The 27,839-nt window shown below is 43.6% G+C and overlaps 2 protein-coding genes and 17 non-coding genes across 19 annotated transcripts; all 19 read right to left on the bottom strand.

The window, feature by feature from the left end:
• Window positions 1-288: 288 nt before the first annotated feature.
• Window positions 289-2,214, bottom strand: LOC118563877 (ABC transporter F family member 4-like). The gene has a single exon (XM_036139884.1). It carries the CDS (start codon window positions 2,139-2,141, stop codon window positions 402-404), a length of 1,740 nt encoding a protein of 579 aa, XP_035995777.1. The 5' UTR covers window positions 2,142-2,214; the 3' UTR covers window positions 289-401.
• A 53-nt stretch (window positions 2,215-2,267) lies between these two features.
• LOC105918445 lies at window positions 2,268-12,898 on the bottom strand (the record flags this gene model as incomplete). The annotated part of the gene is made up of 6 exons (XM_021311112.2): window positions 12,702-12,898; window positions 6,666-6,807; window positions 5,919-6,360; window positions 4,219-4,470; window positions 3,930-4,129; window positions 2,268-2,730 (listed from the first exon to the last, which is right to left on the bottom strand). Coding segments are annotated over exons 1-6 (1,518 nt in total), but the record flags the coding sequence as incomplete, so codon positions are not given.
• A 5,137-nt stretch (window positions 12,899-18,035) lies between these two features.
• On the bottom strand, window positions 18,036-18,118 carry trnal-aag. Its single transcript has one exon. It is a non-coding gene; the product is annotated as a tRNA-Leu (tRNA).
• Window positions 18,119-18,610: 492 nt separating this feature from the next.
• On the bottom strand, window positions 18,611-18,693 carry trnal-cag. Its single transcript has one exon. It is a non-coding gene; the product is annotated as a tRNA-Leu (tRNA).
• A 499-nt stretch (window positions 18,694-19,192) lies between these two features.
• trnal-aag lies at window positions 19,193-19,275 on the bottom strand. Its single transcript has one exon. It is a non-coding gene; the product is annotated as a tRNA-Leu (tRNA).
• Window positions 19,276-19,774: 499 nt separating this feature from the next.
• On the bottom strand, window positions 19,775-19,857 carry trnal-cag. The gene has a single exon. It is a non-coding gene; the product is annotated as a tRNA-Leu (tRNA).
• Window positions 19,858-20,356: 499 nt separating this feature from the next.
• trnal-aag lies at window positions 20,357-20,439 on the bottom strand. Its single transcript has one exon. It is a non-coding gene; the product is annotated as a tRNA-Leu (tRNA).
• A 492-nt stretch (window positions 20,440-20,931) lies between these two features.
• Window positions 20,932-21,014, bottom strand: trnal-aag. The gene has a single exon. It is a non-coding gene; the product is annotated as a tRNA-Leu (tRNA).
• Window positions 21,015-21,506: 492 nt separating this feature from the next.
• trnal-aag lies at window positions 21,507-21,589 on the bottom strand. The gene has a single exon. It is a non-coding gene; the product is annotated as a tRNA-Leu (tRNA).
• A 492-nt stretch (window positions 21,590-22,081) lies between these two features.
• On the bottom strand, window positions 22,082-22,164 carry trnal-cag. The gene has a single exon. It is a non-coding gene; the product is annotated as a tRNA-Leu (tRNA).
• A 499-nt stretch (window positions 22,165-22,663) lies between these two features.
• On the bottom strand, window positions 22,664-22,746 carry trnal-cag. The gene has a single exon. It is a non-coding gene; the product is annotated as a tRNA-Leu (tRNA).
• A 492-nt stretch (window positions 22,747-23,238) lies between these two features.
• On the bottom strand, window positions 23,239-23,321 carry trnal-aag. Its single transcript has one exon. It is a non-coding gene; the product is annotated as a tRNA-Leu (tRNA).
• Window positions 23,322-23,813: 492 nt separating this feature from the next.
• Window positions 23,814-23,896, bottom strand: trnal-aag. The gene has a single exon. It is a non-coding gene; the product is annotated as a tRNA-Leu (tRNA).
• Window positions 23,897-24,395: 499 nt separating this feature from the next.
• Window positions 24,396-24,478, bottom strand: trnal-cag. Its single transcript has one exon. It is a non-coding gene; the product is annotated as a tRNA-Leu (tRNA).
• Window positions 24,479-24,978: 500 nt separating this feature from the next.
• Window positions 24,979-25,061, bottom strand: trnal-cag. The gene has a single exon. It is a non-coding gene; the product is annotated as a tRNA-Leu (tRNA).
• Window positions 25,062-25,556: 495 nt separating this feature from the next.
• On the bottom strand, window positions 25,557-25,639 carry trnal-cag. Its single transcript has one exon. It is a non-coding gene; the product is annotated as a tRNA-Leu (tRNA).
• A 499-nt stretch (window positions 25,640-26,138) lies between these two features.
• On the bottom strand, window positions 26,139-26,221 carry trnal-aag. Its single transcript has one exon. It is a non-coding gene; the product is annotated as a tRNA-Leu (tRNA).
• Window positions 26,222-26,713: 492 nt separating this feature from the next.
• trnal-cag lies at window positions 26,714-26,796 on the bottom strand. Its single transcript has one exon. It is a non-coding gene; the product is annotated as a tRNA-Leu (tRNA).
• Window positions 26,797-27,288: 492 nt separating this feature from the next.
• On the bottom strand, window positions 27,289-27,371 carry trnal-aag. Its single transcript has one exon. It is a non-coding gene; the product is annotated as a tRNA-Leu (tRNA).
• Window positions 27,372-27,839: the final 468 nt, after the last annotated feature.

Raw genomic sequence — 27,839 nt, 5'->3', positions numbered from 1 at the left:
ATTCTGCATCACTTCTTCTCTTTCTGGACATTTCTGGGTTGTTTTAATGTGTTGTGGGGAAAACTGACCTCTAGTGGCAGGGTGCTGTTACTACACAGTTAAAAAAAATCAAAACTCCCTACAGGAGTGACGGTTTTAGCCCCTTTATACAATTTAAAAGCATATATGTCTCTACTTTATGACATGATGTGCCTTTTCTGGCTCTTGAGGGCCGGATAAATTATCTTAACGAGTTTGACACCTTTGTAAGTTTTGTAACATTTTTGAAGCATTGCCCTGTAGGTTATTAGAAAGTATGGTGTAAGTTCTGGGAAAGTTCTGGTGGATTTTTTTTAAAAACCAGACTTGATGGAGCTGGACGCATTCATGAAATGTCTCAGTTCACAAAATTGGTGGATTTTTCAGCTTTCTTCATCCTCCTCATCCTCCTCATCCTCTTCGTCCTCCTCCTCCTCCTCCTCCTCTTCCCCCCTCTCTGCGTTCATCCTCCAGCTCTGGGCCCATTCCCTGTTCGCCGTTCTGTCCTCCATCATCACTAAGACGTACCGACCAATCCGGTGCTCCGTGGAGAAGCACATGACCTCGTCTTCGTCCGGCTTCCTCCAGCGGCAGATCCTCCAGGATTCCCTCCAGGCCCGCCACTCCGCCCCCTCCTCTTCCTCCTCCTGGTCTTCCTCCTCGGCTCCTCCATCACCTCCTCGGTGAGGCACGGCGACCATCCACGAGCGCCTCCAGGAGGAGAAGGAGGCGTTCAGTTTGTGGAACTGCAGGTGGAGCGGAGCGTCGGGTTTGTTTCTCACCCGTTTCTGCTTCCTCTTCGTCAGCTTCTGCTCCTCTCTCTCCTCTTCATCTCCATAAATCTCCTCTTCCTCAGCTCGTTTCTCAGCTTTTCCTTCCTCCTCTGGATTTTCTTCTGCAGGTTCTCCATCTTCCTCATGACCTTCATCTTTACAATCGTTGATTTCTTCCATCTCCACCTTGCTGCCCTCCTCTTCATCATCTCCGTTATCATCTTCTTCCTCATCTACTTCTTCATCCTCCTCTTCTTCACAACTCTTGTGTTCATAATTTTCTTCTCCTTCTTCCTCTTCCTCGTTGTTCTCCTCATCTTCAGAGCTGCTGGTTTTGGTTTCCATCTTCTTCGCCTGAATAATTGCATCTTCATCCTCCTCCTCTTCATTAGGTTTGTCCTTCTGGTCTTCAGTTTCTTCTGTCTCATCTTCCTCCTCTTCATCGTCATTTTCAGGAGCCTTCATGTCTTCATTAGCTTCCTCCTCTTCTTCATCATCTTCCTCACCCCCCGGTTCTTCGTCATCTTCTAGATCTGGACTATGAGATTCCTCTTCTCCATCTTTGACGTTCTTTTGTTTTGCGTCTTTGTCTTCCTCCTCTTCCTCTCTTTCCCGTTTTTTGTCCAGCCCTTCCTGCTCTTCTTCATCATCTTCCTGTCTCTCCTGTTCTTCATCGTTTTCTAAATCCAGGCTGTCCTCCTCCTCGTCTTGCTCTTTGCTGAGTTTTTCGTTCTTTTGTTTTCCATCTGCAACCTCCTCCTCTTCCTCTGCGTCCACCTCTTCCTCATCCTCCCCCAGGTTTACATCTTCATCCTGCTCTTTTGCTTTTTCCAGCTCTTTTCCTTCATCAGCATCTTCATAGTCGTCTTCGGTCTCCTCTCCCTCGTCATCCTCATTTTTATCCTCCTCCTCTGATTCGCTCATCTGCTTCTCCTCATCCTCTTTTCTTTCACCTCTCTTTCCATCAACATCCAGAAACTCTTCATCTTCTTCGTCATCTGTCCCTTCTTCCTTTTCTTTTCCTACTTTTGGGACATTCCTTCCCATTTTCTCGTCTTTTTCCGGTCTTTCTTCCTCGTTGTCAGCTTGATTCTCCTCCTCTTCCTCTTGCTCCTCATCTTCATCGTCTTCCTTCATCTGCTCCTTTTCAGCGTCTGGACCGTCTTTAGGTCCGGTGCTTTCCTCCTCTTCCTCATAGATGTCGTCCTCATCCGTCTCGTGGACCTTTTCGTCCTTCATCGAATCAGACGATTCGTCATCCTGCTCCTCCTCTTCATCCTCTGCATTGTCACATTTTTCCTCATCTTCATCTTCCTCGTCTTCAATAACTTGCTCATCCCGCTCCTTCATTGCTTGGACACCTTCTTGTCTTTCCTCCCTTTCATCTTCTTCACTCTCATTCTCTTCCTCCTCCTCCTCCTCCTCCTCCTCCTCCACAACTTCTCTCTCTGTTTCTTTTTCATCTTTTATTTTCTGATCTTTATCTTCTTCATCTTCCTCCTCCTCATCTACCCCTTCATCCTCCTCATCCTCCTCATCATTATCATCATCATGCTCTATCTTCTTGCTAAAGCCTTGGTGTATTATTGTGCAGATCTCCTCCTTGTTCTCCTTATTCCTACTGAGAGCCTCCTCCTCCTCCTCCTCCTCCTCCTCCTCTTCCTCCTCCTCTTCCTCTTCCTCCTCCTCCATTCCTTCGTCCTCTTCTTCTTCATCCTGATTGCCCACTGCTTCCTCTCCCTCTTCCCCCTCCTCATCTGTGGTTTCCTCTGCCTCCAGCGTGTTTTGTCCTTTTGGACCCTTCCAGGCCTCCGTCCACTCGCTGACGCTGATGCCGTCCTCCGTCAGACCGGAAGTGAGGAGGAGGTTCATGCTGCTCCGCCTCCTGCTCAGCTGGCTGCTGTGTTGATGATGGGAGAAGATGGAAGCTTGGCGCCACCTGAGGAGTCAGAGTTTAGTTTTAATGAGCATTTCCGTTAATTCACCGAGTTTTTATTTTCTGGTAAAAATATAAAGATACATTTTTGTTTATTTGACTTTTTCTAAATTTCTAGTTAAAATGTCTTCGCTGAGAGAAAAGAGCAAAATTATCTGTTTGTGTCACAAACTGGAGATTCATTAAAAGATCAAAGGCAATGAAACAAGTTCATCCATCCATCCATCCATCCATCCATCCATCCATCCATCCATCCATCCATCTTCCATCCATCCATCCATCCATCCATCCATCTTCCATCCATCCATCCATCTTCCATCCATCCATCCACCATATCCATCCATCCATCCACCCATTCATCCATCCATCCGTCCGTCCATCCATCCATCCATCCCATCCATCACATCCATCCATCTTCCATCCATCCATCCATCCATCCATCCATCCATCCATCCATCCATCCATCCATCCATCCATCCATCCATCCATCCATCCATCTTCCATCCATCCATCCATCCATCCATCTTCCATCCATCCATCCATCCACCATATCCATCCATCCATCCATCCGTCCGTCCATCCATCCATCCATCCCATCCATCACATCCATCCATCTTCCATCCATCCATCCATCTTCCATCCATCCATCCATCCATCTTCCATCCATCTTCCATCCATCCATCCATCCATCTTCCATCCATCCATCCATCCATCCATCCATCCATCCATCCATCCATTCATCCATCCATCCAGCCATCCATCTGTCCATCTATCCATCCATCCATCCATCCATCCATCCATTCATCATCCATCCATCCGTCCGTCCGTCCGTCCGTCCATCCATCCATCCATCCATCCATCCATCCATCCATCATCCATCCATCCATCCATCCATCCATCCATTCATCATCCATCCATCCGTCCGTCCGTCCGTCCGTCCATCCGTCCATCCATCCATCCATCCATCCATCCATCCATCCATCCATCCATCCATCCATCTTCATATCACTGATATTAATTAATGATTTAAATGATTTAAAGTTCTGGGAGCTGCAACAGAAACATTAAAGTCAGATAAACCTCCCAGAAGCAACGAATGTTGGAGTTTTTAAGGCTGAAATAAACGGAGGGATGGATGTTCAACTAGCAGCGACTCAGATATCTGGAGTTAGTGTTGAAAATTGAAGATGAAGCCAGCCCACCTGATCTGCTGCAGGAATCCCCAGCAGGAGCTCCAGCTTTTCTGCCGTTCTTCGTGTTCCTCAGGAGGAGCTGCAGCCAGCATGCAGGATCTGCTCCATCCTGGCATCATCCAGGCGTTTATGCTCATCCTGAACGTGCCGCCGGTTACATCTTCTGCTCCGGATAGTTTCCACGAATCCTCCCAGCCTTCAGGCTCGTCCTAATTGATGACCAGAACACAGATCGTCTTTGGTCAGGCGGCTTTGATGCTGAAACCATGAAACGCAGGAGAGAAGCAGCAATCCCCACCTGATCCATCTGTTGCTGTATCAGGTCCAGTTTATCCAGCTTGTTGCTCCGGTCCTGCTGGTAGCTTTCCCAACCACAGTCCCAGTTCTTCTTCTGCTGCCTGAAGGGAAAGTTCATGATCTTCCAGGTTCCAGCCCAAACTGGGAGAGAATATTTTCCTAATTCCACATTGACGGCCAAGGATCTTTCAAACAGAGCGTCCCACTGAAAGTCTCTGTCCTCTGAGGGCTCTGACTGAGCCGGGCCTTTCACCTGGAAACAAGAACAATTCAGAGAAAACCATCTTAATATGGTTAATTTAGCTTCTTTGACTCCGTCCCGGCTCCTGTTTGCTATCAGAGAACTGCAGGCCAAGCCCATCAGCTGAGATGCGATTAACGGAAAGCACGAGTAAACTGATGCAAATCTGAGACATCTGCTTTTCGTGTCTCTGAAGAGCAAACAGGATTCTGTTGGGTCGGTCTGCTGGAAACTGGGATGTTAAACAGAGACAAGATAATTTGTTCATCAAACATCTGAATAAGATCATTATTGTGAAATCTGGCTTCCTAAGCCCAACTACCTCCAGGACATTACAGTGTTTCCAGATATGACACTAATTGATTAATTTCCATGTTTTACAAACTTAATATTAATTCAGTTGAATTTTATTTGAGATGGGTGAGACCTAAACACAATGTTCTAGATCTTTGCAGCGTTTATATGTCTATGTTCATACATTGTTAAGACTAATCTTAAAACTTTCCTTTGTGACAAAGCTTCTAGTCTATAGTTATGCTGCTATAGGCTTAGGCTGCTGGAGGACATCAGGGTCTATTTCTCTCTCTGCTGAGTTCTCCTACTGCTCTCCAATCTGCATTGTTTGTTGTTATTTCTGCTTTCAACTTTTTGTTCTCTGTCTTTTTTCTCTTCATAGAAGGTACACCTGGTCTGGCGTTCTGTTAGGTGATACATCATCAGGGGAGGCAGATCATCCTCTATTACCATCTACCATAGAAAGTACTCCTGGGTCAATGTGAGCTTCTGTGCTTTCTGTGTCTCTGCTCTGTCTTCTCTAACATAGAAAGTACTCCTGGGTCAATGTGAGCTTCTGTGCTTTCTGTGTCTCTGCTCTGTCTTCTCTAACATAGAAAGTACTCCTGGGTCAATGTGAGCTTCTGAGCTTTCTGTGTCTCTGCTCTGTCTTCTCTAAGCCCCAGTGGGTGGAGGCAGATGAGCGTTCACACTGAGCCTGGTTCTGGTTCTGCTGGAGGTTCTCCTCCCTGTTAAAGGGGAGTTTTCCTCTCCACTGTCGCTTCATGCATGCTCAGTATGAGGGATTGCTGCAAAGCCATCAACAATGCAGACGACTGTCCACTGTGGCTCTACGCTCTTTCAGGAGGAGTGAATGCTGCTTGGAGAGACTTGATGCAACCTGCTGGGTTTCCTTAGAGAGGAAACTTTCTCACCAACCTGGAGGATCTGATGGAGTCTGACTTTGGAAAGAGACTTGATGATGACGTGATGCGAATTGGAGCTATATAAATAAAATTTAATTTAATTGAAATTTACCGGACTTGAAAGGAAACAGCAGGACTGGAAGCCTCAGCTCGTCTTGTATCTAATAGTTTATTTTAATGTTAGTTACATTAACATCTAGGTGCTGCTTTGCTGTGTAGCAGGTCTGTCTCTGCAGACTGAAATGAATGCTCAGCTCATACCTGCTTCCAGGAATGACTCCATTTGTGAATCAGGGCCGTGCATTCAGCGTCCCATCCACACGTCTTTGCTTTGTATTTCCTGTTTTTGGGACACTCTATGGCCATCAGCACGGCCCTTCTTTCTCTAGCCTCGCTGGCCTTCAGGTAAAGGTACTTCGGAGGCTTCAGGCTCTTCCAGGACTCCCTCCAACACAACCGAAACACGTCTACTTCCACTTTGCGTTTCTGCCTGTGAGGTTTGGGGGAAGAAGACCTCCTGGAGGGCGGGGGCGGCGGCGGAGGTGGCTCGGCTTTGGGTTTTGGAGGTGGAGGAACAACTTTGAATTTGATTTTAGGCTTTTTTTCGTCTTCGTCCGTTCGGCTGGTTACCCTCCTGAAGTCAGAGATCTTCTCCTTCGTCGGGTCTCCATAGGACAGGTGATAAGTCCACTTGGAGAACTGACTGGGGATCAAAATAAAATGAAATTGAAATCTATCAAATAAAATCTGCAGCAGGAAAAAACTTGATTTACATTAAATTAAGATCTGCGGGGGAATCCTAACTTTACTGCAGAATTCACCCTGAGCAGCACAAAGCAGTTTATTTATACTAAGTTAAAGGAAATATCCTTGATGTACGGTTAATACCTGCGCAAATGTTAGGTCCCTTATAAGCAAGACTTCGCTGTCGTCTAAACTTCAGACCTCAACTGTAGCTGTTGTGCAGTTAAAAATAAGCTGCGCTGAAATAAATGCTGTGATCCTCACACTTTTAGGGAGCTTCTCCGCTTCCATTCAGCCTCCTGTTTGCACTGGTCCTCCATGCTCTGGGCCCTCTTCTCCCACTGGTCTCTCAGAGGTCCGTTGCTGAAGGACCTCTTCTCCTCCTTCTTGGACAACATCGCGTTTCCTACGAGCCACAAAGACACAAAGCTTCACCGTCATTGTAGAAGAGCGTTGCAACGAGCGTTGTTAGAGTGTAACGTGGTAGAGTCGGCAAAGATTGTATTCAAGGAAGAGTAGCACTACTTCAACATATTTTTTCTCAAGTAAAATAGTGTTCAGTAAGAAGGCTACTCAAGTACTGGGTAACTGATCATAACAGCTGATGATTTAATATTTAAAAAATTATGTAATCGGACAGATAAAAATATAAGGTTATGTGCAAATTCTGGTATTTTAAAGACAAAAATGAATAATAAGAATAAAATGATTGCTAAGTAAATTCAGGCAGAGCTAAAAGTTAAAACTTGAAAGCAATACTTACATCAGTTATTGTATATACAGTATATTAGAACAGTGCAAAGTACTTCTAATGACAATATAGAAATTACTTAAGTAAAAGTAAAAAAGTATTGAGTAAGAAGGCTACTCAAGTGCAGAGTAACTAATCATAACAGCTGATTATGCAATCCGACAGACAAAAATATGAGGTTATGTGCAAATTCTGGTATTTTAAAGACAAGATACTCATTTCTAAATATTTTTTTTTCAACTTGAAAGCAATACTTGTAGTTAATGTATAAACAGTATGTTAGAACAATGTTAGAACAGTGCAAAGTACTTCCAATGACAATATCTACTGTTTACTGAACGTTCATCTGACCTCCAAATGTCTCAATGATCTCAGCAGATAGAAAATATTAAAATAATAAAACTGTACAAATAAGAAGCATCACTTTAACATAAACTCCAGGTTTTTGTCTCTGATGCATTTTTGGTTAAAACAAGTTTGTTCTTTATTCATGAAGTTACTTACAGCAGGTAGAGTAGCCAGAAATGTTACTATAGTAAGAGTAGTGATACTTAAGTAATATGTAAAAAATAAAAAATAAGTAAAAGTAAAAAGTACAGAGCAGTAAAACTACTCCTAAAAGTACATTTTGTTCAAAAAGTAACTGTAACTGAGTAAACGTAACTATCTACTACCCTTATCTGCACTGATGGATTGACGAAAGCATTCAGCGCGTGTATCAGTCAGGGTTGTGAACTAAGGAAGTAGAAACTGTCTGTAAATCCTTCTCTACAGTTTCAGCAGCGCTGCACGTCCTGCCAGAGGGCAGCAGTTCACAGATGGAGGCGTCTCGCAGCACCGGGACCGGCGTAACAAACGTTGCTCCACTGCCTGGTTTAACGTGCTGAAACAACAATAAATGAACCTGAATCTGAACGAGGCTCAGCCTGGATCCTGGCTATATGGAGGCGCTGTATACACTGCAAAAACAGATCTAAAAATAAGTAAAATGTTCTTAAAGTTAGTGTATTTATCCTTGATTTGAGCAGGTAAATAATATTATTTGCCAATGGAGTGAGTATTTTGACCCCTAAAATAAGATATTTAGACATCCTGCATTTGAAATAAGATGATGGAGATGAACTGTTCCTATTTTAAATGCAATTCCATTGGCAAATCATCTTATCTACCTGCTCAAATCAAGGACAAATACATTCATTTTAAAGAATATGTTACTTATTTCTAGTTCCGTTTTTGCAGTGTAGACCTTCTGAAAACGGAAAATAGGACGGCGAGGTAATTGTCTTTCTTTTTGTAGAAGCAGCTCCCAGTGAAAGCCACCAAGTTAAATCAAGACAAGGACTAATTATGTGTGTCAAAACAGATAAATCCTTTTCGATAAGAAGTTAAAGTGTGTGTGTGTGGTGGTGGTGGTGGTGGTGGGGGGGGTGCTTTTTTATTCCAAGCTGCTGTGACCCCACAGCAACTGGACCGGTACATAAATCCAGTCTGGGTCCAGTTCTGAAAGCAGGGACTTTGTAACATCTGACTCATTTGACTGTGATGAAAGAGAACAAGCAGCGCTCTATAATTAAACACCGCCCAGCAACAAGCCCCCCCCCCCCCAGCATGTTGCTTTTTCACCTGAAACCATTAGACCAGGGGTCACCAACATGGGGCCCGTGGGCACCAAGTATCCCCATGGACAACATGTGGGGCCCTTAATCCTGTTCTAAACCGCACAATCCACCAGTGAGCTGCATCTAAAACTTTATTTTATTCCGTTACTCTTCCTGTTTATTCACATTTGCATTTATATAGATTTAAAAATGACAATATCTATCTAAGCATTAAAAACATGTTTATTTTAAGTTAAGGTGAACTCTGACTCTTGTAGGTCAAAGGTCAGTACTGGTAGGCCTTCGTATGACACAACACCGGTGCAGTAGCTCTCAGTTCCAGAAAGGTTGGTGACTCCAGCTTAAGAGCATCTTTGGTTCTGAATCAGAGCTCAGAGGATTCACCGCTTGGTTTATAGTTTATGCAACAGGAAAATTGTTTAGTTTATGATATGAATGTGAAAGAGCAACGCGGCTAATTTTAAAACTAACGTCTCATCCTCATTCCTGGACTGTCTGGAGGCTTTACTCTGGGTTTCAGCTTAATCCGTCTTAATAAATGAGGTTGTCGTAAAATTAGAGGATGACTTCAGGGGCCACCTGCTGTCAGAGAGGCCCTCCATGTTGGCCGAACATCTTTCTCTGAGCGCGTCACAAGCCTTTAAAGCCAGGAAATGGACATCAACCAACAGCCGATAAACTGTTTTCTTTACAAGTATTTATAGAAAACTATGACGCTTGGGGATGAAAGTTTAACCCGGGTATATTTATTATGTGCTCCAAAGATGCTCTTTTTAATTAGGATTTAGCATTTATATTCTGTCCCCACTAAACCAAGCAAATTAATTTCTAAACTCTTAAACGCAAATTTTAGCCAATTGAGTCTTAATTTTAAAAAACAGTTTACATTTTTCCATCCTAGATGCAAACTGGTAAGTTTAAAGTGAATGAAAAGTTGAAAAACAACAAAATGTTAAATTATGAAGTATTTTCAATGACACGAAAGGAGAAAAGAAATCTAATTTTAAAGACTTTGTATTGTACCACTGATCAGGCCTGAATTCTGGTCCTCACTAAGACTAAGAATGTAGAGAACATGGACCCGGTTCTGAAGTCCTCACTAAGACTAAGAACGTAGAGAACATAGACCCGGTTCTGAAGTCCTCACTAAGACTAAGAATGTAGAGAACATGGACCCGGTTCTGAAGTCCTCACTAAGACTAAGAACGTAGAGAACATAGACCCCGTTCTGAAGTCCTCCAACCCTCCAGACCACTCAGGTCTTCTGGCTCCAGCCTGCTCTGCAGAACCAGAACCAGAACCAGAACCAGAACCAGAACCAGACATGGAGAAGCAGCATATAGTTCCTATGCTCCACTGATCTGGAACAAACTTCCAGAAAACTGGAAAAGTGCAGAAAGCCTGAGTTCCTTTAAATCAAGATTAAAAACACATTTGTTTAGGATTTTAAATGTTCTAGTTAAACTGTTCTACTGAAACATCACTAGTTTAATTTTGTAGTCCAACTGTTTTTAAAGTCATTAGTATTTGCTTCTATGTTTTATTTTGTTTCAAATTTTCTACATTTTATTCCAACATGCATTTATTTCTATTTTATTATTCTCCTTTATTTTAATCATGTAAAACACTTTGCGTTGTCTTTGTACTGAAATGTGCTCTACAGCAAAATTTGCCTTACCTTGTATGTGCAAAAAAATTGGCAATTAAAGCTGGTTCTGATTCTGAACTAGGACCTCAAAATCCAACATGGCTTCCATATGAAAATAAACAGAGTGAAATAAGCAGTTTATTCATGCTTGTGTCAATCTGATTATAGCTATAGAGCACAGGTGTCAAACTCAAGGCCCGTGGGCCGAATCCGGCCCGTCAAGGTAAATAATCCGGCCCTCAAGAGCCAAAAAAAAAGGCATATCATGTCATAAAGTAGAGGCATATATCCTTTTAAAGTATATAAATTGCCTAAATCTGTGCCTCCTGTAAGTTTAACTCACCCCAATATCAACTTTTGTTGCAGATAAACTGTATAACCTGGGCCTAAGATTGCTACTTTTATGTTACTGTGCATTTTTTATACTTCTATGTGAACTTGAATGAAATTAGAAATTGAAAAGTATCGTATATACACGTGCAACCGGCCCTTTTAATGAGTTCATGATGCCAAAGTGGCCCTATATAGAAATGAGTTTGACACCCCTGCTATAGAGTGTAGAACACGTGTAATATGGGCTTATTGTCATTTTACCTCAGAGTCGCCTATCTGGGGGGAAATTCTGACTCTGATTTTAAATCTGAGGAACAGATCAGCAGCTTTGTTCAGAAACGTTTTTATCAACTTGTCAAACAGCAAAGGTGAAATCAATCTCAGTGAGACCTGACTTGTAGAAACTCGTCCCTGCTTTTATCACGGGTCATCATGACTCCTGTAACGCTCTATAGAGGCGTTAACCGGACCTCTCTGACCCGTCTGCAGGTTCTGCAGAACTCTGCGGCTCGTTAACTCAGACCCGTAGGAACCAGCATGTTACTCCCATCCTAGCGTCCCTTCACTGGCTCCCTGTGTCCTACAGAATTCATTTTAAGCTTTTATTTGTTTTTAAATCTTTGAACCAGCATGTTGATGTGAGCTGATCCAGTCTTACTGCCCCCCCCCCCCCTTAGATCAGCTGATCAGGTGCTGACGGTCCCTAAAACTGAAGCTCAGAGGGGACAGAGCTGCTGCTGCTGCAGTTATGGAATAATTTACCTCTGAGAATCAGACAGACCTTTTCCTGTTTTTAAATCTTTTAAAATCTCACTTTTACTCTCTGGCTTTTAATACACTGTTTATGGCATTTTAAAACACTCCTTTTAACTTGTTGTTTAACCTTTTCTTGTTTTAATGTGCAACACTTTGGTCACCCATGTGGTTTTTAAACTGTGCTCTAAAAATAAAGTCAATTGGTTGATTGATTGGTTGATTGATTGGTTGATTGATTGGTTGGTTGACTGACTGGTTGATTGATCCTTTGCTTCACAGCAGACCGTCAGTGTTTACTGCGGAGAAGCTCGGTCTCCTCTGACCAAAGTTTCCAGGTAAAGTCCCGGCAGAGTTCAGAAAACTCCAGAGTTCATGTTTGTGATGGTAGGACAGAGAAAGCTCCTCCCTGACACCGTTCCCATGAATCTAACGGTTGTAATGGAGAAGCTCCTCTATGCTGACAGTCATCTCTGGAGATGTTTCTGCCTCCCAAGATAAACACTGGCTCTCCTCCAGCCTTGTTAGTCTCCGGTTTGAAACTTTTCACTTGTCATGCTCCCTGCAAACATGGACAAGATTAGACCAGGAGCTGTTTTCTTTTAGCCATCTCCTTATTGAAGGAGATCGACTCAACATCTGCCTCACTAGAACAGCATGTTCTCCTGTTTCTTTCCGTAGAGAAACGGACCTGTGTGTCTCATCGTATTTAGACCCCCAGGGAAACAGGAAGTCAGGGAGTACCAATTTAAAGGTTCTGGATACAAATCAACTTAAGAGGTTTAAAAGAAAAGCCTTGACCCAAAACCAAACATTTTAAAGATATTTTGTGTAAAACCTGTAATAAAAAATCTTGACAAGCTTTGATTGGATGCAGATCAGTACCACGATTTGTCTTTGCATGACCTTCATTTTTTAGTTTTGGTCCAACTGTCCAGGTTCAAAAACACGCCAAGCCGTAATCAGCTCTGAAGGTTCCTTTAGTCCCTGCATAAACCATCTCTGTTAACCAGCGTTCCCTGTTCTGCCAGAACCCCGGCCCATTTCATGCAATCACGCCTCAAGGTGTCCGCTGGGCACCAGACACCAGACTCGTCCAACACCTTACAACACTGGATTCAGGTAAAAACACATCAAACACGGTAAGATAATCATATATTAAGCAAAAAAATAAATAAAAACTCATCCTGACTCACTTATTTCTGTCCTTTTCATTCACTCCGTCTGGTTTTCACGTTCCTCTGTGGATTTTACACAGATCTGAGTCTATCTGCGTTTTCCGACTACAACTCTCGTCTTCCCGGCGTTCCTTCAGTTTGACCGACTCTGTCCTGAATAACTGCCGGCTTCCCTCCTCCTATTTTTACATCACAACACATCCAGGGCTGCTGCTCTAAATTTAGAGCCGGGGCGAGGCAGCCAGCGGAGAGGAGACGAGGATTAGACGAAAAACACATTAGGTGAAATGAATCTTTATTCAACAGGTGCAACAGACACCGGTTAGCTCCCCATGCAGGGCTGCTGCGAGCTGAGCGCACAAAACAGGACAGAGGTCTGACTTTACACACCGTCACCGCCTGGCCCACGGCCAAGCATTGCGCAGATATTTATAGAATCACATTCATTTAAAGCAACTGTGTGGAAAGGAGAGTTTTTGAGCAGTTAGTGGTGAGTGATGGAGAGGTTTTTTTTTTTTACTACAGTAGCAACAAACTGTGCAACATTTCTAATGCTGTCATGAAAACGCTGCTCTGCAGGGACTGCTGCCTTGCAACAAAAAGGTTTGAATCCAGGTTAGACAACCAGGATTCTGTGTAAAGTTTGCATCTTCTTCTACTCCAGCTTCCTCCCACAATCCAGAAATGTGCTAATTAGAATAAATGGACACTTTAAATTGCCCTTACCTGTATATCTGTGCATGTTTGGCCCTAGCCATGGGAAGAAATAAGAATAATTTATGGTTTTGTCTCTATAAAGGGCCCAAAGATGTCATCTAAAACAAGTTTTCTCCTCTTTTAAGGTGCCTGTTTTAGTGAATTAGACCTGCTGATTTGTTTTAGATGGTTTGTTTTCTATACATCCACGTTTATTTTCTCTCCACTCTGTGTAGTCTGAGCGTGTGCAGTGGATGTTATGTCACTGAGCAGCAGGAGACCTCCGTCACCCGTAACAAGAGCCTCAGATCATCTTGCTGCTGATGTCAGACGGCAAGTTTATTTGTGGCACATTTCAGTAACAAGACAATTCAGTGCTGAACATAAGAAAAGAAAACAGAACCACAGGATTGGATCAAAGAAATGCTGGTTTCAGTTGCTTTGGGATCAGTCAAAGCGGTGGAAAGAATTTCATCATTGATATCTTTTAGATATCAATGATGAAATTGGCCAGAGGTCTATTTTAGATTTAGGTAAATCGTCAGACCAAGGAGTATTTTCTCTCCAGATGTCTATCAAGTCAGATTTCTTAACTTGCATTGGCACTGGTATCCATTCCTGCTGGCCATCTATCTATCATATCGTCTGAAGTGGCTAATTTAAAGTCAAATGTGAAAAAATATCACGCCTAACAGCCTAATAGAGACTTTTTATCAATTCTCCTTCATTTGGAGACATATATACATACATATATGTATATGTATACGTATGTATGTGTATGTATGTGTGTATATATATATATATATATATATATATATATATATATATATATATATATACATATATATATATATATATACACATATATATACACATAATACATACATACATACACATTTGTTTAAAAAAAAACAAAAAAAAGGCGGAAATCCAAAGTGGCTGTCCCTGATGTGGGCGTGAAAGCTGTGTAGTGCAGTTCTGTAATAAAGCAGGCGAGAGAGTTTTGGTTTGTGGAACTTGAGAAATGTAAGTAACCAACATTAGCATCTCAAAATAGCATCTAATTCTGAAGTATAATGCATTTATCAACAGAAACCTAATCTCTTTTATAAAACTAAATATTCTGTGGCAGGCAGGAGTTCTGAAGACCGCTGGAAAGATGGAAAAGCAAACACTGTAGGATATTAAAAATTCAGATTCTTAGCCACAGCTGCCTGAAAAAGAAAAGGTGAAGGTTTCCCTTTTACCAATATTTCGTTGTCATTATTGCTTAATTTTTTTGTTGACCCTCTGATGCAGTTCAGGTATAAATAGCAGGTGATATTTCTTTTACATTATATACAGCACAACAACACTAGATGCTGCCTAAACAACTGCTATATTTTGTTTAGACTTTGGCTTATTTATAATAGCGTAATTAGGATTTCACAAAATGATAGTGCTATTTATTTCACTATTTCTACTTCTAGAATTAGAATTACGACAAATACAATCGAGTAATACCATTTACATTGCTTTTATTGTACAAAGGTTTCCACACTGTCCATTAGTAAATTAGTACAAACCAGGGGCGGAGCTAGACATTCTTATCATCAGGGACTTAGCCCAAAAAATATTACTTCATTACGAGGGTAAAATAGTACAACAAAAATGTAAAAATTATTTAATCTGTTGATCTGGTCGTAAAATTAATTTAATATAGGCCTTAACATATCTTAAAGTTTTATCTGCTGTCTTACTAGTATATACCAATAGTATATTGTTCTCATTTGAATGATGAAATGGACAAGCACTCATGTAACAATTCAGTTTTGGTGTCACTAATCTTACTCAAAGTACAGTATTGGGTCCTCCATGCTCCTTATGTATAAAGGTTTATTGCACATTTAAACATTGAAATATGACTATTGTTAGGGAAATAATTAGTTGTCTGAGGAATGTAGGTAAGGAGAAGCTGTTATCTACACTTTAGATATATGATGTAAGAAATGTGTTTGGAATGTTAAGATAAATTACATAAAATGGGCCACAGAGAGCAACTACAACCCAGTTATACATTTGTTGAAGTTTGAGTTTAATATTTGAAATGCTGTCAAGGTCAGTGACACTTCTACTTCCAGTGCAAAGTAAATACTATAAATTTATTTCCAGTCCCTTGAATGTATAATTTTGCTGTTTTATGATGCAGACAGAGTATCTTTGATAAAAAAAGAATAGGGGGGAGGGGGGGGGTTTATCTCTGCACATTTCTATATCTTCTAAAGAAAATACAGGATAAATCTAGACAACAGACATACTTTGAATATATTTGGTTTAATTGATAAGTTTTTACCATCTGTCTCTGTTGCTGGTAAGTTCAATTGCAAACTTTTTTCAAAGTGGGAAAAAAGTCCCAATTCAACGTTCATCAGATCAGACGCTGCTTTATAATTTATAATAATATTTGAACTTTATTGATCTAACAATGGAGAAATTCACTTCTGCATCTTTACCCATCCCCTCGGGGAGCAGTGAGCTGCCAGTGTGCGGGGCCAAGGGAAGCAATCAGGGGTTAAGTTAAGTGTCTTGCTCAGGGACCCACAGTGGCAGTCGGTGGGAGTTGAACTCAGAACCTATGCGACCCAAGCTCAATGCTCTAACCACTAGGCCACCAGATTAACAAACAGCATCTAGTGTGTGTGTCGTGCTTATAAAATTTGTATAAATGTAGCAAGAAATACTGCTTTTCTCTTTAGACAGAAGAAACGCGTCATGACGCTCAAGTCAAGCATAAAGAAATAGGAGCATGCATACTGTGTAGGACCAATGATGTCAGACTAATGAAGTGTCCCTAGGGTTACACTTCAAATCAAACCTACGCCTTGATTACATGTTACATTCTTTATAGTATGGGTTGGTACATTTCAGCCGGTTGTATAGCAAGGTATGTTTCTGTATCTTGTTTTAAATCCGTGCCCCATGTGCCCTCTTTTAACTCTGAGCACCTGCCTCTCCAACGGTCTCTACATGTCCCTGCTGGTTACTGTACTGCATAATTAAGCTCCAAACGGAAAAAAAAAAAACCTTTATCCCCAGTCCCAAGTATTTCCTACAACCCTGGGATATTTTTGTTTAAGACACGTTAACATATCTCAGAGTAACAATTTAATTTGGCCGGATATTTAATGTGGGAAGAAAACAAACTGTGTTATTGAAGTCTCTCTTTTCCTTTCTTCAGCTTTTAGTTAACATAGTTCATGATTAAAAACGTAATTTGAATTACGGAGCTGCACTTCTCCCAAAACAAATGAACATTCTGAAACCATGAACATTACTTCACACAGACGAACGTTTAGTTACATACGATACACAGTTACATACAAACGATGACATTCAGACAGACAAACACGTGCAGGCCTGCTTTTTTCACTATCTTAAATAGTTGTATGTTTTTCATAATTTTTTAAACGTCTATAGCAACGCCGAAAGATGCTTTCAACGTGTTAAGTTCCCGCTTAGTTTAAAAGTGGAGAGTGTGCGCTGGCTACGACCAGGGACGTGCAGGGGGGGCGGAGGGGGCTTGGGCACCTGCCCCTTTGCCCCTTGATGCCCAAAGTGCCCTTTTGTCAGTGTGTGTTATTATTTTTTTTTTTTTGTGTGTGTATGTGTATTTGTGTGTGTGTGCATGTCCAAAATAATAATAATTTAGATCTAAATTGCCACGGTTACCGTGGCACAGTAACATGACCCACATAACGTGCCTCGCTCTTCCCTTCTTCTCCTCTCGCAGCTCCGCGGCTGCTGCTGCTGCTGCCGCTGTCTGACTGCCTGCCCCTTTAAATCGGCAGCACACGTGACTGTGCTCTGTGCTTTTTTTTTTAACTTAACTCTCATTGGTTGTACTGCCTTAAATCCCGCCTTCCCTCTTTCTGTTTTCTAGCGCGTGTGCGTGCCTGTTGGCTTTGAGCGCAAGATTTAAATTTCAATTCATACAGGGATACTGCGCTTACCACAATTAATACTTGACAACAAAACTAGTCCCAGTTAAAAAACTAAATACTCTCAGCACTAAAATAGGTGAAAGCTGCTGAGTGCAGTTCTGTAAAGAAGCAGGAGAGACTGTTTGGATTTGTGGAACTTGAGAAATGTAAGTAACCAACATTAGCATCTCAAAATAGCATCTAATTCTGAAGCATAATGCATTTATCAACAGAAACCTAATCTGTTTTATAAAACTAAATATTCTGTGCCAGACAGGAGTTCTGAAGACTGCTGTAAGGATGGAAAAGCAAAGACTGTAGGCTATTAAAAGTTCAGATTCTTAGCCACAGCTGTCTGAAAAAGAAACGGTGAGGGTTTCCTTTTTACCATATTTCATTGTGATTGTTGCTTTCATTGATTGTATACATAATTAGAATAAAGACAAAAAAACAAAAAACGAGTCCCCACTTAGGACCAGAAAAAGAGTGATATTGATGGAAGAGAGTCAGAAAGTGTCCTAAATGCCACTTGTTTACACTTATGACTTGCACCTTGATATATCCATCTTGTGTAGACGTGGACAAACTTGAACATACCATGTTAACAGAAAAACACTCCAAATCAGAGATTATTTTGATCTGTCTTTTTACATGAGCTGTTCAAATACTGCCTACCAACAGAGTAAGAAGCAGATTGTGTCAGGAGTGGGATTCGAACCCACGCCTCCAGTGGAGACTGCGATCTTAACACAGCGCCTTAGACCTCTCGGCCACCCTGACTCTCTAGATGCACATCTTCTGTGCTCGACAGGGGCAAGGAACGGCGGAAAATCAAAGTTTGACACCTCATTATGCCATTTTGCATAGGTTTGTGGTGCCACGGAGCCCTGATGGGTCATTTCTTAGCCTCCTGCCAAGTGTTTGTGGGGTCACAGATCCGAAAACAGAACTCTCACTTTGACATTGAGGGAAGCCCTAATCCACTTCCTATGCATGCTCCTTTGTGTCCCTTGGTGTCCCTCGGGCCAGTCGCTCATCCCCCATTTAGGCCCAGAAAAAGAGTGATATTGATGGAAGAGAGTCAGAAAGTGTGCTAAATGCCACTTGTTTACACTTATGACTTGCACCTTGATATATCCATCTTGTGTAGACGTGGACAAACTTGAACATACCATGTTAACAGAAAAACACTCCAAATCAGAGATTATTTTGATCTGTCTTTTTACATGAGCTGTTCAAATACTGCCTACCAACAGAGTAAGAAGCAGATTGTGTCAGGAGTGGGATTCGAACCCACGCCTCCAGTGGAGACTGCGACCTGAACGCAGCGCCTTAGACCTGTCGGCCACCCTGACTCTCAAGATGCACTTCTTCTGTGCTCGACAGGGGCAAGGAACGGCGAAAAATCAAAGTTTGACACCTCATTATGCCATTTTGCATAGGTTTGTGGTGCCATGGAGCCCTGATGGGTCATTTCTTAGCCTCCTGCCAAGTGTTTGTGGGGTCACAGAACCGAAAACAGAACTCTCACTTTGACATTGAGGGAAGCCCTAATCCAATTCCTCTGCATGCTCCTTTGTGTCTCTTGGTGTCCCTCGGGCCAGTCGCTCATCCCCCACTTAGGCCCAGAAAAAGAGTGATATTGACTATTGGTGGAAGAGAGTCAGAAAGTGTGCTAAATGCCACTTGTTTACACTTATGACTTGCACCTTGATATATCCATCTTGTGTAGACGTGGACAAACTTGAACATACCATGTTAACAGAAAAACACTCCAAATCAGAGATTATTTTGATCTGTCTTTTTACATGAGCTGTTCAAATACTGCCTACCAACAGAGTAAGAAGCAGATTGTGTCAGGAGTGGGAATCGAACCCACGCCTCCAGTGGAGACTGCGACCTTAACGCAGCACCTTAGACCTCTCGGCCACCCTGACTCTCTGGATGCACTTCTTCTGTGCTCGACAGGGGCAAGGAACGGCGAAAAATCAAAGTTTGACACCTCATTATGCCATTTTGCATAGGTTTGTGGTGCCATGGAGCCCTGATGGGTCATTTCTTAGCCTCCTGCCAAGTGTTTGTGGGGTCACAGAACCGAAAACAGAACTCTCACTTTGACATTGAGGGAAGCCCTAATCCACTTCCTCTGCATGCTCCTTTGTGTCCCTTGGTGTCCCTCGGGCCAGTCGCTCATCCCCCACTTAGGCCCAGAAAAAGAGTGATATTGACTATTGGTGGAAGAGAGTCAGAAAGTGTGCTAAATTGAACTTGGGTAGACTTATGAGTTGCACTTTGATATATTCATCTTGTGTAGACGTGGACAAACTTGAACATACCATGTTAACAGAAAAACACTCCAAGTAAGAGATCATTTTGATCTGTCCTTTTACATGAGCTGTTCAAATACTGCCTACCAACAGAGTAAGAAGCAGATTGTGTCTGGAGTGGGATTCGAACCCACGCCTCCAGTGTAGACTGCGACCTGAACGCAGCGCCTTAGACCTCTCGGCCACCCTGACTCTCAAGATGCACTTCTTCTGTGCTCGACAGGGGCAAGGAACGGCGAAAAATCAAAGTTTGACACCTCATTATGCCATTTTGCATAGGTTTGTGGTGCCATGGAGCCCTGATGGGTCATTTCTTAGCCTCCTGCCAAGTGTTTGTGGGGTCACAGAACCAAAAACAGAACTCTCACTTTGACATTGAGGGAAGCCCTAATCCACTTCCTCTGCATGCTCCTTTGTGTCTCTTGGTGTCCCTCGGGCCAGTCGCTCATCCCCCACTTAGGCCCAGAAAAAGAGTGATATTGACTATTGGTGGAAGAGAGTCAGAAAGTGTGCTAAATGCCACTTGTTTACACTTATGAGTTGCACCTTGATATATCCATCTTGTGTAGACGTGGACAAACTTGAACATACCATGTTAACAGAAAAACACTCCAAATCAGAGATTATTTTGATCTGTCTTTTTACATGAGCTGTTCAAATAGTGCCTACCAACAGAGTAAGAAGCAGATTGTGTCAGGAGTGGGAATCGAACCCACGCCTCCAGTGGAGACTGCGACCTTAACGCAGCGCCTTAGACCTCTCGGCCACCCTGACTCTCTAGATGCACTTCTTCTGTGCTCGACAGGGGCAAGGAACGGCGAAAAATCAAAGTTTGACACCTCATTATGCCATTTTGCATAGGTTTGTGGTGCCATGGAGCCCTGATGGGTCATTTCTTAGCCTCCTGCCAAGTGTTTGTGGGGTCACAGAACCGAAAACAGAACTCTCACTTTGACATTGAGGGAAGCCCTAATCCACTTCCTCTGCATGCTCCTTTGTGTCCCTTGGTGTCCCTCGGGCCAGTCGCTCATCCCCCACTTAGGCCCAGAAAAAGAGTGATATTGATGGAAGAGAGTCAGAAAGTGTGCTAAATGCCACTTGTTTACACTTATGAGTTGCACCTTGATATATCCATCTTGTGTAGACGTGGACAAACTTGAACATACCATGTTAACAGAAAAACACTCCAAATCAGAGATTATTTTGATCTGTCCTTTTACATGAGCTGTTCAAATACTGCCTACCAACAGAGTAAGAAGCAGATTGTGTCAGGAGTGGGATTCGAACCCACGCCTCCAGTGGAGACTGCGACCTTAACGCAGCGCCTTAGACCTCTCGGCCACCCTGACTCTCTAGATGCACTTCTTCTGTGCTCGACAGGGGCAAGGAACGGCGACAAATCAAAGTTTGACACCTCATTATGCCATTTTGCATAGGTTTGTGGTGCCACGGAGCCCTGATGGGTCATTTCTTAGCCTCCTGCCAAGTGTTTGTGGGGTCACAGATCCGAAAACAGAACTCTCACTTTGACATTGAGGGAAGCCCTAATCCACTTCCTCTGCATGCTCCTTTGTGTCCCTTGGTGTCCCTCGGGCCAGTCGCTCATCCCCCACTTAGGCCCAGAAAAAGAGTGATATTGATGGAAGAGAGTCAGAAAGTGTGCTAAATGCCACTTGTTTACACTTATGAGTTGCACCTTGATATATCCATCTTGTGTAGACGTGGACAAACTTGAACATACCATGTTAACAGAAAAACACTCCAAATAAGAGATTATTTTGATCTGTCCTTTTACATGAGCTGTTCAAATACTGCCTACCAACAGAGTAAGAAGCAGATTGTGTCAGGAGTGGGATTCGAACCCACGCCTCCAGTGGAGACTGCGACCTTAACGCAGCGCCTTAGACCTCTCGGCCACCCTGACTCTCTAGATGCACTTCTTCTGTGCTCGACAGGGGCAAGGAACGGCGACAAATCAAAGTTTGACACCTCATTATGCCATTTTGCATAGGTTTGTGGTGCCATGGAGCCCTGATGGGTCATTTCTTAGCCTCCTGCCAAGTGTTTGTGGGGTCACAGAACCGAAAACAGAACTCTCACTTTGACATTGAGGGAAGCCCTAATCCACTTCCTCTGCATGCTCCTTTGTGTCCCTTGGTGTCCCTCGGGCCAGTCGCTCATCCCCCACTTAGGCCCAGAAAAAGAGTGATATTGATGGAAGAGAGTCAGAAAGTGTGCTAAATGCCACTTGTTTACACTTATAAGTTGCACCTTGATATATCCATCTTGTGTAGACGTGGACAAACTTGAACATACCATGTTAACAGAAAAACACTCCAAATCAGAGATTATTTTGATCTGTCCTTTTACATGAGCTGTTCAAATACTGCCTACCAACAGAGTAAGAAGCAGATTCTGTCAGGAGTGGGATTCGAACCCACGCCTCCAGTGGAGACTGCGACCTGAACGCAGCGCCTTAGACCTCTCGGCCACCCTGACTATCTAGATGCACTTCTTCTGTGCTCGACAGGGGCAAGGAACGGCGACAAATCAAAGTTTGACACCTCATTATGCCATTTTGCATAGGTTTGTGGTGCCATGGAGCCCTGATGGGTCATTTCTTAGCCTCCTGCCAAGTGTTTGTGGGGTCACAGAACCGAAAACAGAACTCTCACTTTGACATTGAGGGAAGCCCTAATCCACTTCCTCTGCATGCTCCTTTGTGTCCCTTGGTGTCCCTCGGGCCAGTCGCTCATCCCCCACTTAGGCCCAGAAAAAGAGTGATATTGACTATTGATGGAAGAGAGTCAGAAAGTGTGCTAAATGCCACTTGTTTACACTTATGACTTGCACCTTGATATATCCATCTTGTGTAGACGTGGACAAACTTGAACATACCATGTTAACAGAAAAACACTCCAAATAAGAGATTATTTTGATCTGTCCTTTTACATGAGCTGTTCAAATAGTGCCTACCAACAGAGTAAGAAGCAGATTCTGTCAGGAGTGGGATTTGAACCCACGCCTCCAGTGGAGACTGCGACCTGAACGCAGCGCCTTAGACCTCTCGGCCACCCTGACTATCTAGATGCACTTCTTCTGTGCTCGACAGGGGCAAGGAATGGCGAAAAATCAAAGTTTGACACCTGGTTATGCCATTTTGCATAGGTTTGTGGTGCCATGGAGCCCTGATGGGTCATTTCTTAGCCTCCTGCCAAGTGTTTGTGGGGTCACAGAACCGAAAACAGAACTCTCACTTTGACATTGAGGGAAGCCCTAATCCACTTCCTCTGCATGCTCCTTTGTGTCCCTTGGTGTCCCTCGGGCCAGTCGCTCATCCCCCGCTTAGGCCCAGAAAAAGAGTGATATTGATGGAAGAGAGTCAGAAAGTGTGCTAAATGCCACTTGTTTACACTTATGACTTGCACCTTGATATATCCATCTTGTGTAGACGTGGACAAACTTGAACATACCATGTTAACAGAAAAACACTCCAAATCAGAGATTATTTTGATCTGTCCTTTTACATGAGCTGTTCAAATACTGCCTACCAACAGAGTAAGAAGCAGATTGTGTCAGGAGTGGGATTCGAACCCACGCCTCCAGTGGAGACTGCGACCTTAACGCAGCGCCTTAGACCTCTCGGCCACCCTGACTCTCTAGATGCACATCTTCTGTGCTCGACAGGGGCAAGGAACGGCGACAAATCAAAGTTTGACACCTCATTATGCCATTTTGCATAGGTTTGTGGTGCCATGGAGCCCTGATGGGTCATTTCTTAGCCTCCTGCCAAGTGTTTGTGGGGTCACAGATCCGAAAACAGAACTCTCACTTTGACATTGAGGGAAGCCCTAATCCACTTCCTCTGCATGCTCCTTTGTGTCCCTTGGTGTCCCTCGGGCCAGTCGCTCATCCCCCACTTAGGCCCAGAAAAAGAGTGATATTGATGGAAGAGAGTCAGAAAGTGTGCTAAATGCCACTTGTTTACACTTATGACTTGCACTTTGATATATTCATCTTGTGTAGACGTGGACAAACTTGAACATACCATGTTAACAGAAAAACACTCCAAATAAGAGATCATTTTGATCTGTCCTTTTACATGAGCTGTTCAAATACTGCCTACCAACAGAGTAAGAAGCAGATTGTGTCAGGAGTGGGATTCAAACCCACGCCTCCAGTGGAGACTGCGACCTTAACGCAGCGCCTTAGACCTCTCGGCCACCCTGACTCTCTAGATGCACTTCTTCTGTGCTCGACAGGGGCAAGGAACGGCGAAAAATCAAAGTTTGACACCTCATTATGCCATTTTGCATAGGTTTGTGGTGCCATGGAGCCCTGATGGGTCATTTCTTAGCCTCCTGCCAAGTGTTTGTGGGGTCACAGAACCGAAAACAGAACTCTCACTTTGACATTGAGGGAAGCCCTAATCCACTTCCTCTGCATGCTCCTTTGTGTCCCTTGGTGTCCCTCGGGCCAGTCGCTCATTCCCCACTTAGGCCCAGAAAAAGAGTGATATTGACTATTGATGGAAGAGAGTCAGAAAGTGTGCTAAATGCCACTTGTTTACACTTATGACTTGCACCTTGATATATCCATCTTGTGTAGACGTGGACAAACTTGAACATACCATGTTAACAGAAAAACACTCCAAATCAGAGATTATTTTGATCTGTCCTTTTACATGAGCTGTTCAAATACTGCCTACCAACAGAGTAAGAAGCAGATTGTGTCAGGAGTGGGATTCGAACCCACGCCTCCAGTGGAGACTGCGACCTGAACGCAGCGCCTTAGACCTCTCGGCCACCCTGACTCTCTAGATGCACATCTTCTGTGCTCGACAGGGGCAAGGAACGGCGACAAATCAAAGTTTGACACCTCATTATGCCATTTTGCATAGGTTTGTGGTGCCACTGGAGCCCTGATGGGTCATTTCTTAGCCTCCTGCCAAGTGTTTGTGGGGTCACAGATCCGAAAACAGAACTCTCACTTTGACATTGAGGGAAGCCCTAATCCACTTCCTCTGCATGCTCCTTTGTGTCCCTTGGTGTCCCTCGGGCCAGTCGCTCATCCCCCACTTAGGCCCAGAAAAAGAGTGATATTGACTATTGGTGGAAGAGAGTCAGAAAGTGTGCTAAATGCCACTTGTTTACACTTATGACTTGCACCTTGATATATCCATCTTGTGTAGACGTGGACAAACTTGAACATACCATGTTAACAGAAAAACACTCCAAATAAGAGATTATTTTGACCTGTCCTTTTACATGAGCTGTTCAAATACTGCCTACCAACAGAGTAAGAAGCAGATTGTGTCAGGAGTGGGATTCGAACCCACGCCTCCAGTGGAGACTGCGACCTGAACGCAGCGCCTTAGACCTCTCGGCCACCCTGACTATCTAGATGCACTTCTTCTGTGCTCGACAGGGGCAAGGAATGGCGAAAAAATCAAAGTTTGACACCTGGTTATGCCATTTTGCATAGGTTTGTGGTGCCATGGAGCCCTGATGGGTCATTTCTTAGCCTCCTGCCAAGTGTTTGTGGGGTCACAGAACCGAAAACAGAACTCTCACTTTGACATTGAGGGAAGCCCTAATCCACTTCCTCTGCATGCTCCTTTGTGTCCCTTGGTGTCCCTCGGGCCAGTCGCTCATCCCCCACTTAGGCCCAGAAAAAGAGTGATATTGATGGGAAGAGAGTCAGAAAGTGTGCTAAATGCCACTTGTTTACACTTATGACTTGCACCTTGATATATCCATCTTGTGTAGACGTGGACAAACTTGAACATACCAAGTTAACAGAAAAAAAACTCCAAATCAGAGATTATTTTGATCTGTCCTTTTACATGAGCTGTTCAAATACTGCCTACCAACAGAGTAAGAAGCAGATTCTGTCAGGAGTGGGATTCGAACCCACGCCTCCAGTGGAGACTGCGACCTGAACGCAGCGCCTTAGACCTCTCGGCCACCCTGACTCTCTAGATGCACTTCTTCTGTGCTCGACAGGGGCAAGGAACGGCGAAAAATCAAAGTTTGACACCTCATTATGCCATTTTGCATAGGTTTGTGGTGCCACGGAGCCCTGATGGGTCATTTCTTAGCCTCCTGCCAAGTGTTTGTGGGGTCACAGATCCGAAAACAGAACTCTCACTTTGACATTGAGGGAAGCCCTAATCCACTTCCTCTGCATGCTCCTTTGTGTCCCTTGGTGTCCCTCGGGCCAGTCGCTCATCCCCCACTTAGGCCCAGAAAAAGAGTGATATTGACTATTGATGGAAGAGAGTCAGAAAGTGTGCTAAATGCCACTTGTTTACACTTATGACTTGCACCTTGATATATCCATCTTGTGTAGACGTGGACAAACTTGAACATACCATGTTAACAGAAAAACACTCCAAATAAGAGATTATTTTGATCTGTCCTTTTACATGAGCTGTTCAAATACTGCCTACCAACAGAGTAAGAAGCAGATTGTGTCAGGAGTGGGATTCGAACCCACGCCTCCAGTGGAGACTGCGACCTTAACGCAGCGCCTTAGACCTCTCGGCCACCCTGACTCTCTAGATGCACATCTTCTGTGCTCGACAGGGGCAAGGAACGGCGAAAAATCAAAGTTTGACACCTCATTATGCCATTTTGCATAGGTTTGTGGTGCCACGGAGCCCTGATGGGTCATTTCTTAGCCTCCTGCCAAGTGTTTGTGGGGTCACAGATCCGAAAACAGAACTCTCACTTTGACATTGAGGGAAGCCCTAATCCACTTCCTATGCATGCTCCTTTGTGTCCCTTGGTGTCCCTCGGGCCAGTCGCTCATCCCCCACTTAGGCCCAGAAAAAGAGTGATATTGATGGAAGAGAGTCAGAAAGTGTGCTAAATGCCACTTGTTTACACTTATGACTTGCACCTTGATATATCCATCTTGTGTAGACGTGGACAAACTTGATGATACCATGTTAACAGAAAAGCACTCCAAATCAGAGATTATTTTGATCTGTCTTTTTACATGAGCTGTTCAAATACTGCCTACCAACAGAGTAAGAAGCAGATTCTGTCAGAAGTGGGATTCGAACCCACGCCTCCAGTGGAGACTGCGACCTGAACGCAGCGCCTTAGACCTCTCGGCCACCCTGACTCTCAAGACGCACTTCTTCTGTGCTCGACAGGGGCAAGGAACGGCGAAAAATCAAAGTTTGACACCTCATTATGCCATTTTGCATAGGTTTGTGGTGCCATGGAGCCCTGATGGGTCATTTCTTAGCCTCCTGCCAAGTGTTTGTGGGGTCACAGAATCGAAAACAGAACTCTCACTTTGACATTGAGGGAAGCCCTAATCCACTTCCTCTGCATGCTCCTTTGTGTCCCTTGGTGTCCCTCGAGCCAGTCGCTCATCCCCCGCTTAGGCCCATAAAAAGAGTGATATTGATGGAAGAGAGTCAGAAAGTGTGCTAAATGCCACTTGTTTACACTTATGAGTTGCACCTTGATATATCCATCTTGTGTAGACGTGGACAAACTTGAACATACCATGTTAACAGAAAAACACTCCAAATCAGAGATTATTTTGATCTGTCCTTTTACATGAGCTGTTCAAATACTGCCTACCAACAGAGTAAGAAGCAGATTGTGTCAGGAGTGGGATTCGAACCCACGCCTCCAGTGGAGACTGCGACCTTAACGCAGCGCCTTAGAGCTCTCGGCCACCCTGACTCTCTAGATGCACTTCTTCTGTGCTCGACAGGGGCAAGGAACGGCGACAAATCAAAGTTTGACACCTCATTATGCCATTTTGCATAGGTTTGTGGTGCCATGGAGCCCTGATGGGTCATTTCTTAGCCTCCTGCCAAGTGTTTGTGGGGTCACAGATCCGAAAACAGAACTCTCACTTTGACATTGAGGGAAGCCCTAATCCACTTCCTCTGCCTGCTCCTTTGTGTCCCTTGGTGTCCCTCGGGCCAGTCGCTCATCCCCCACTTAGGCCCAGAAAAAGAGTGATATTGACTATTGATGGAAGAGAGTCAGAAAGTGTGCTAAATGCCACTTGTTTACACTTATGACTTGCACCTTGATATATCCATCTTGTGTAGACGTGGACAAACTTGAACATACCATGTTAACAGAAAAACACTCCAAATAAGAGATTATTTTGACCTGTCCTTTTACATGAGCTGTTCAAAT

This window comes from Fundulus heteroclitus, chromosome 8, assembly GCF_011125445.2.
Source record: "Fundulus heteroclitus isolate FHET01 chromosome 8, MU-UCD_Fhet_4.1, whole genome shotgun sequence".
Taxonomy (NCBI): Eukaryota; Metazoa; Chordata; class Actinopteri; order Cyprinodontiformes; family Fundulidae; genus Fundulus; species Fundulus heteroclitus.
Note: the sequence above shows the minus strand (reverse complement) of the source record. Positions and strands in the feature narration are given on the sequence as shown.

Excerpts from the sequence above, each read along its gene's own strand:
- LOC118563877 (XM_036139884.1), bottom strand. The coding sequence starts at position 2,141 with ATGAAGGAGCGGGATGAGCAAGTTATTGAAGACGAGGAAGATGAAGAT.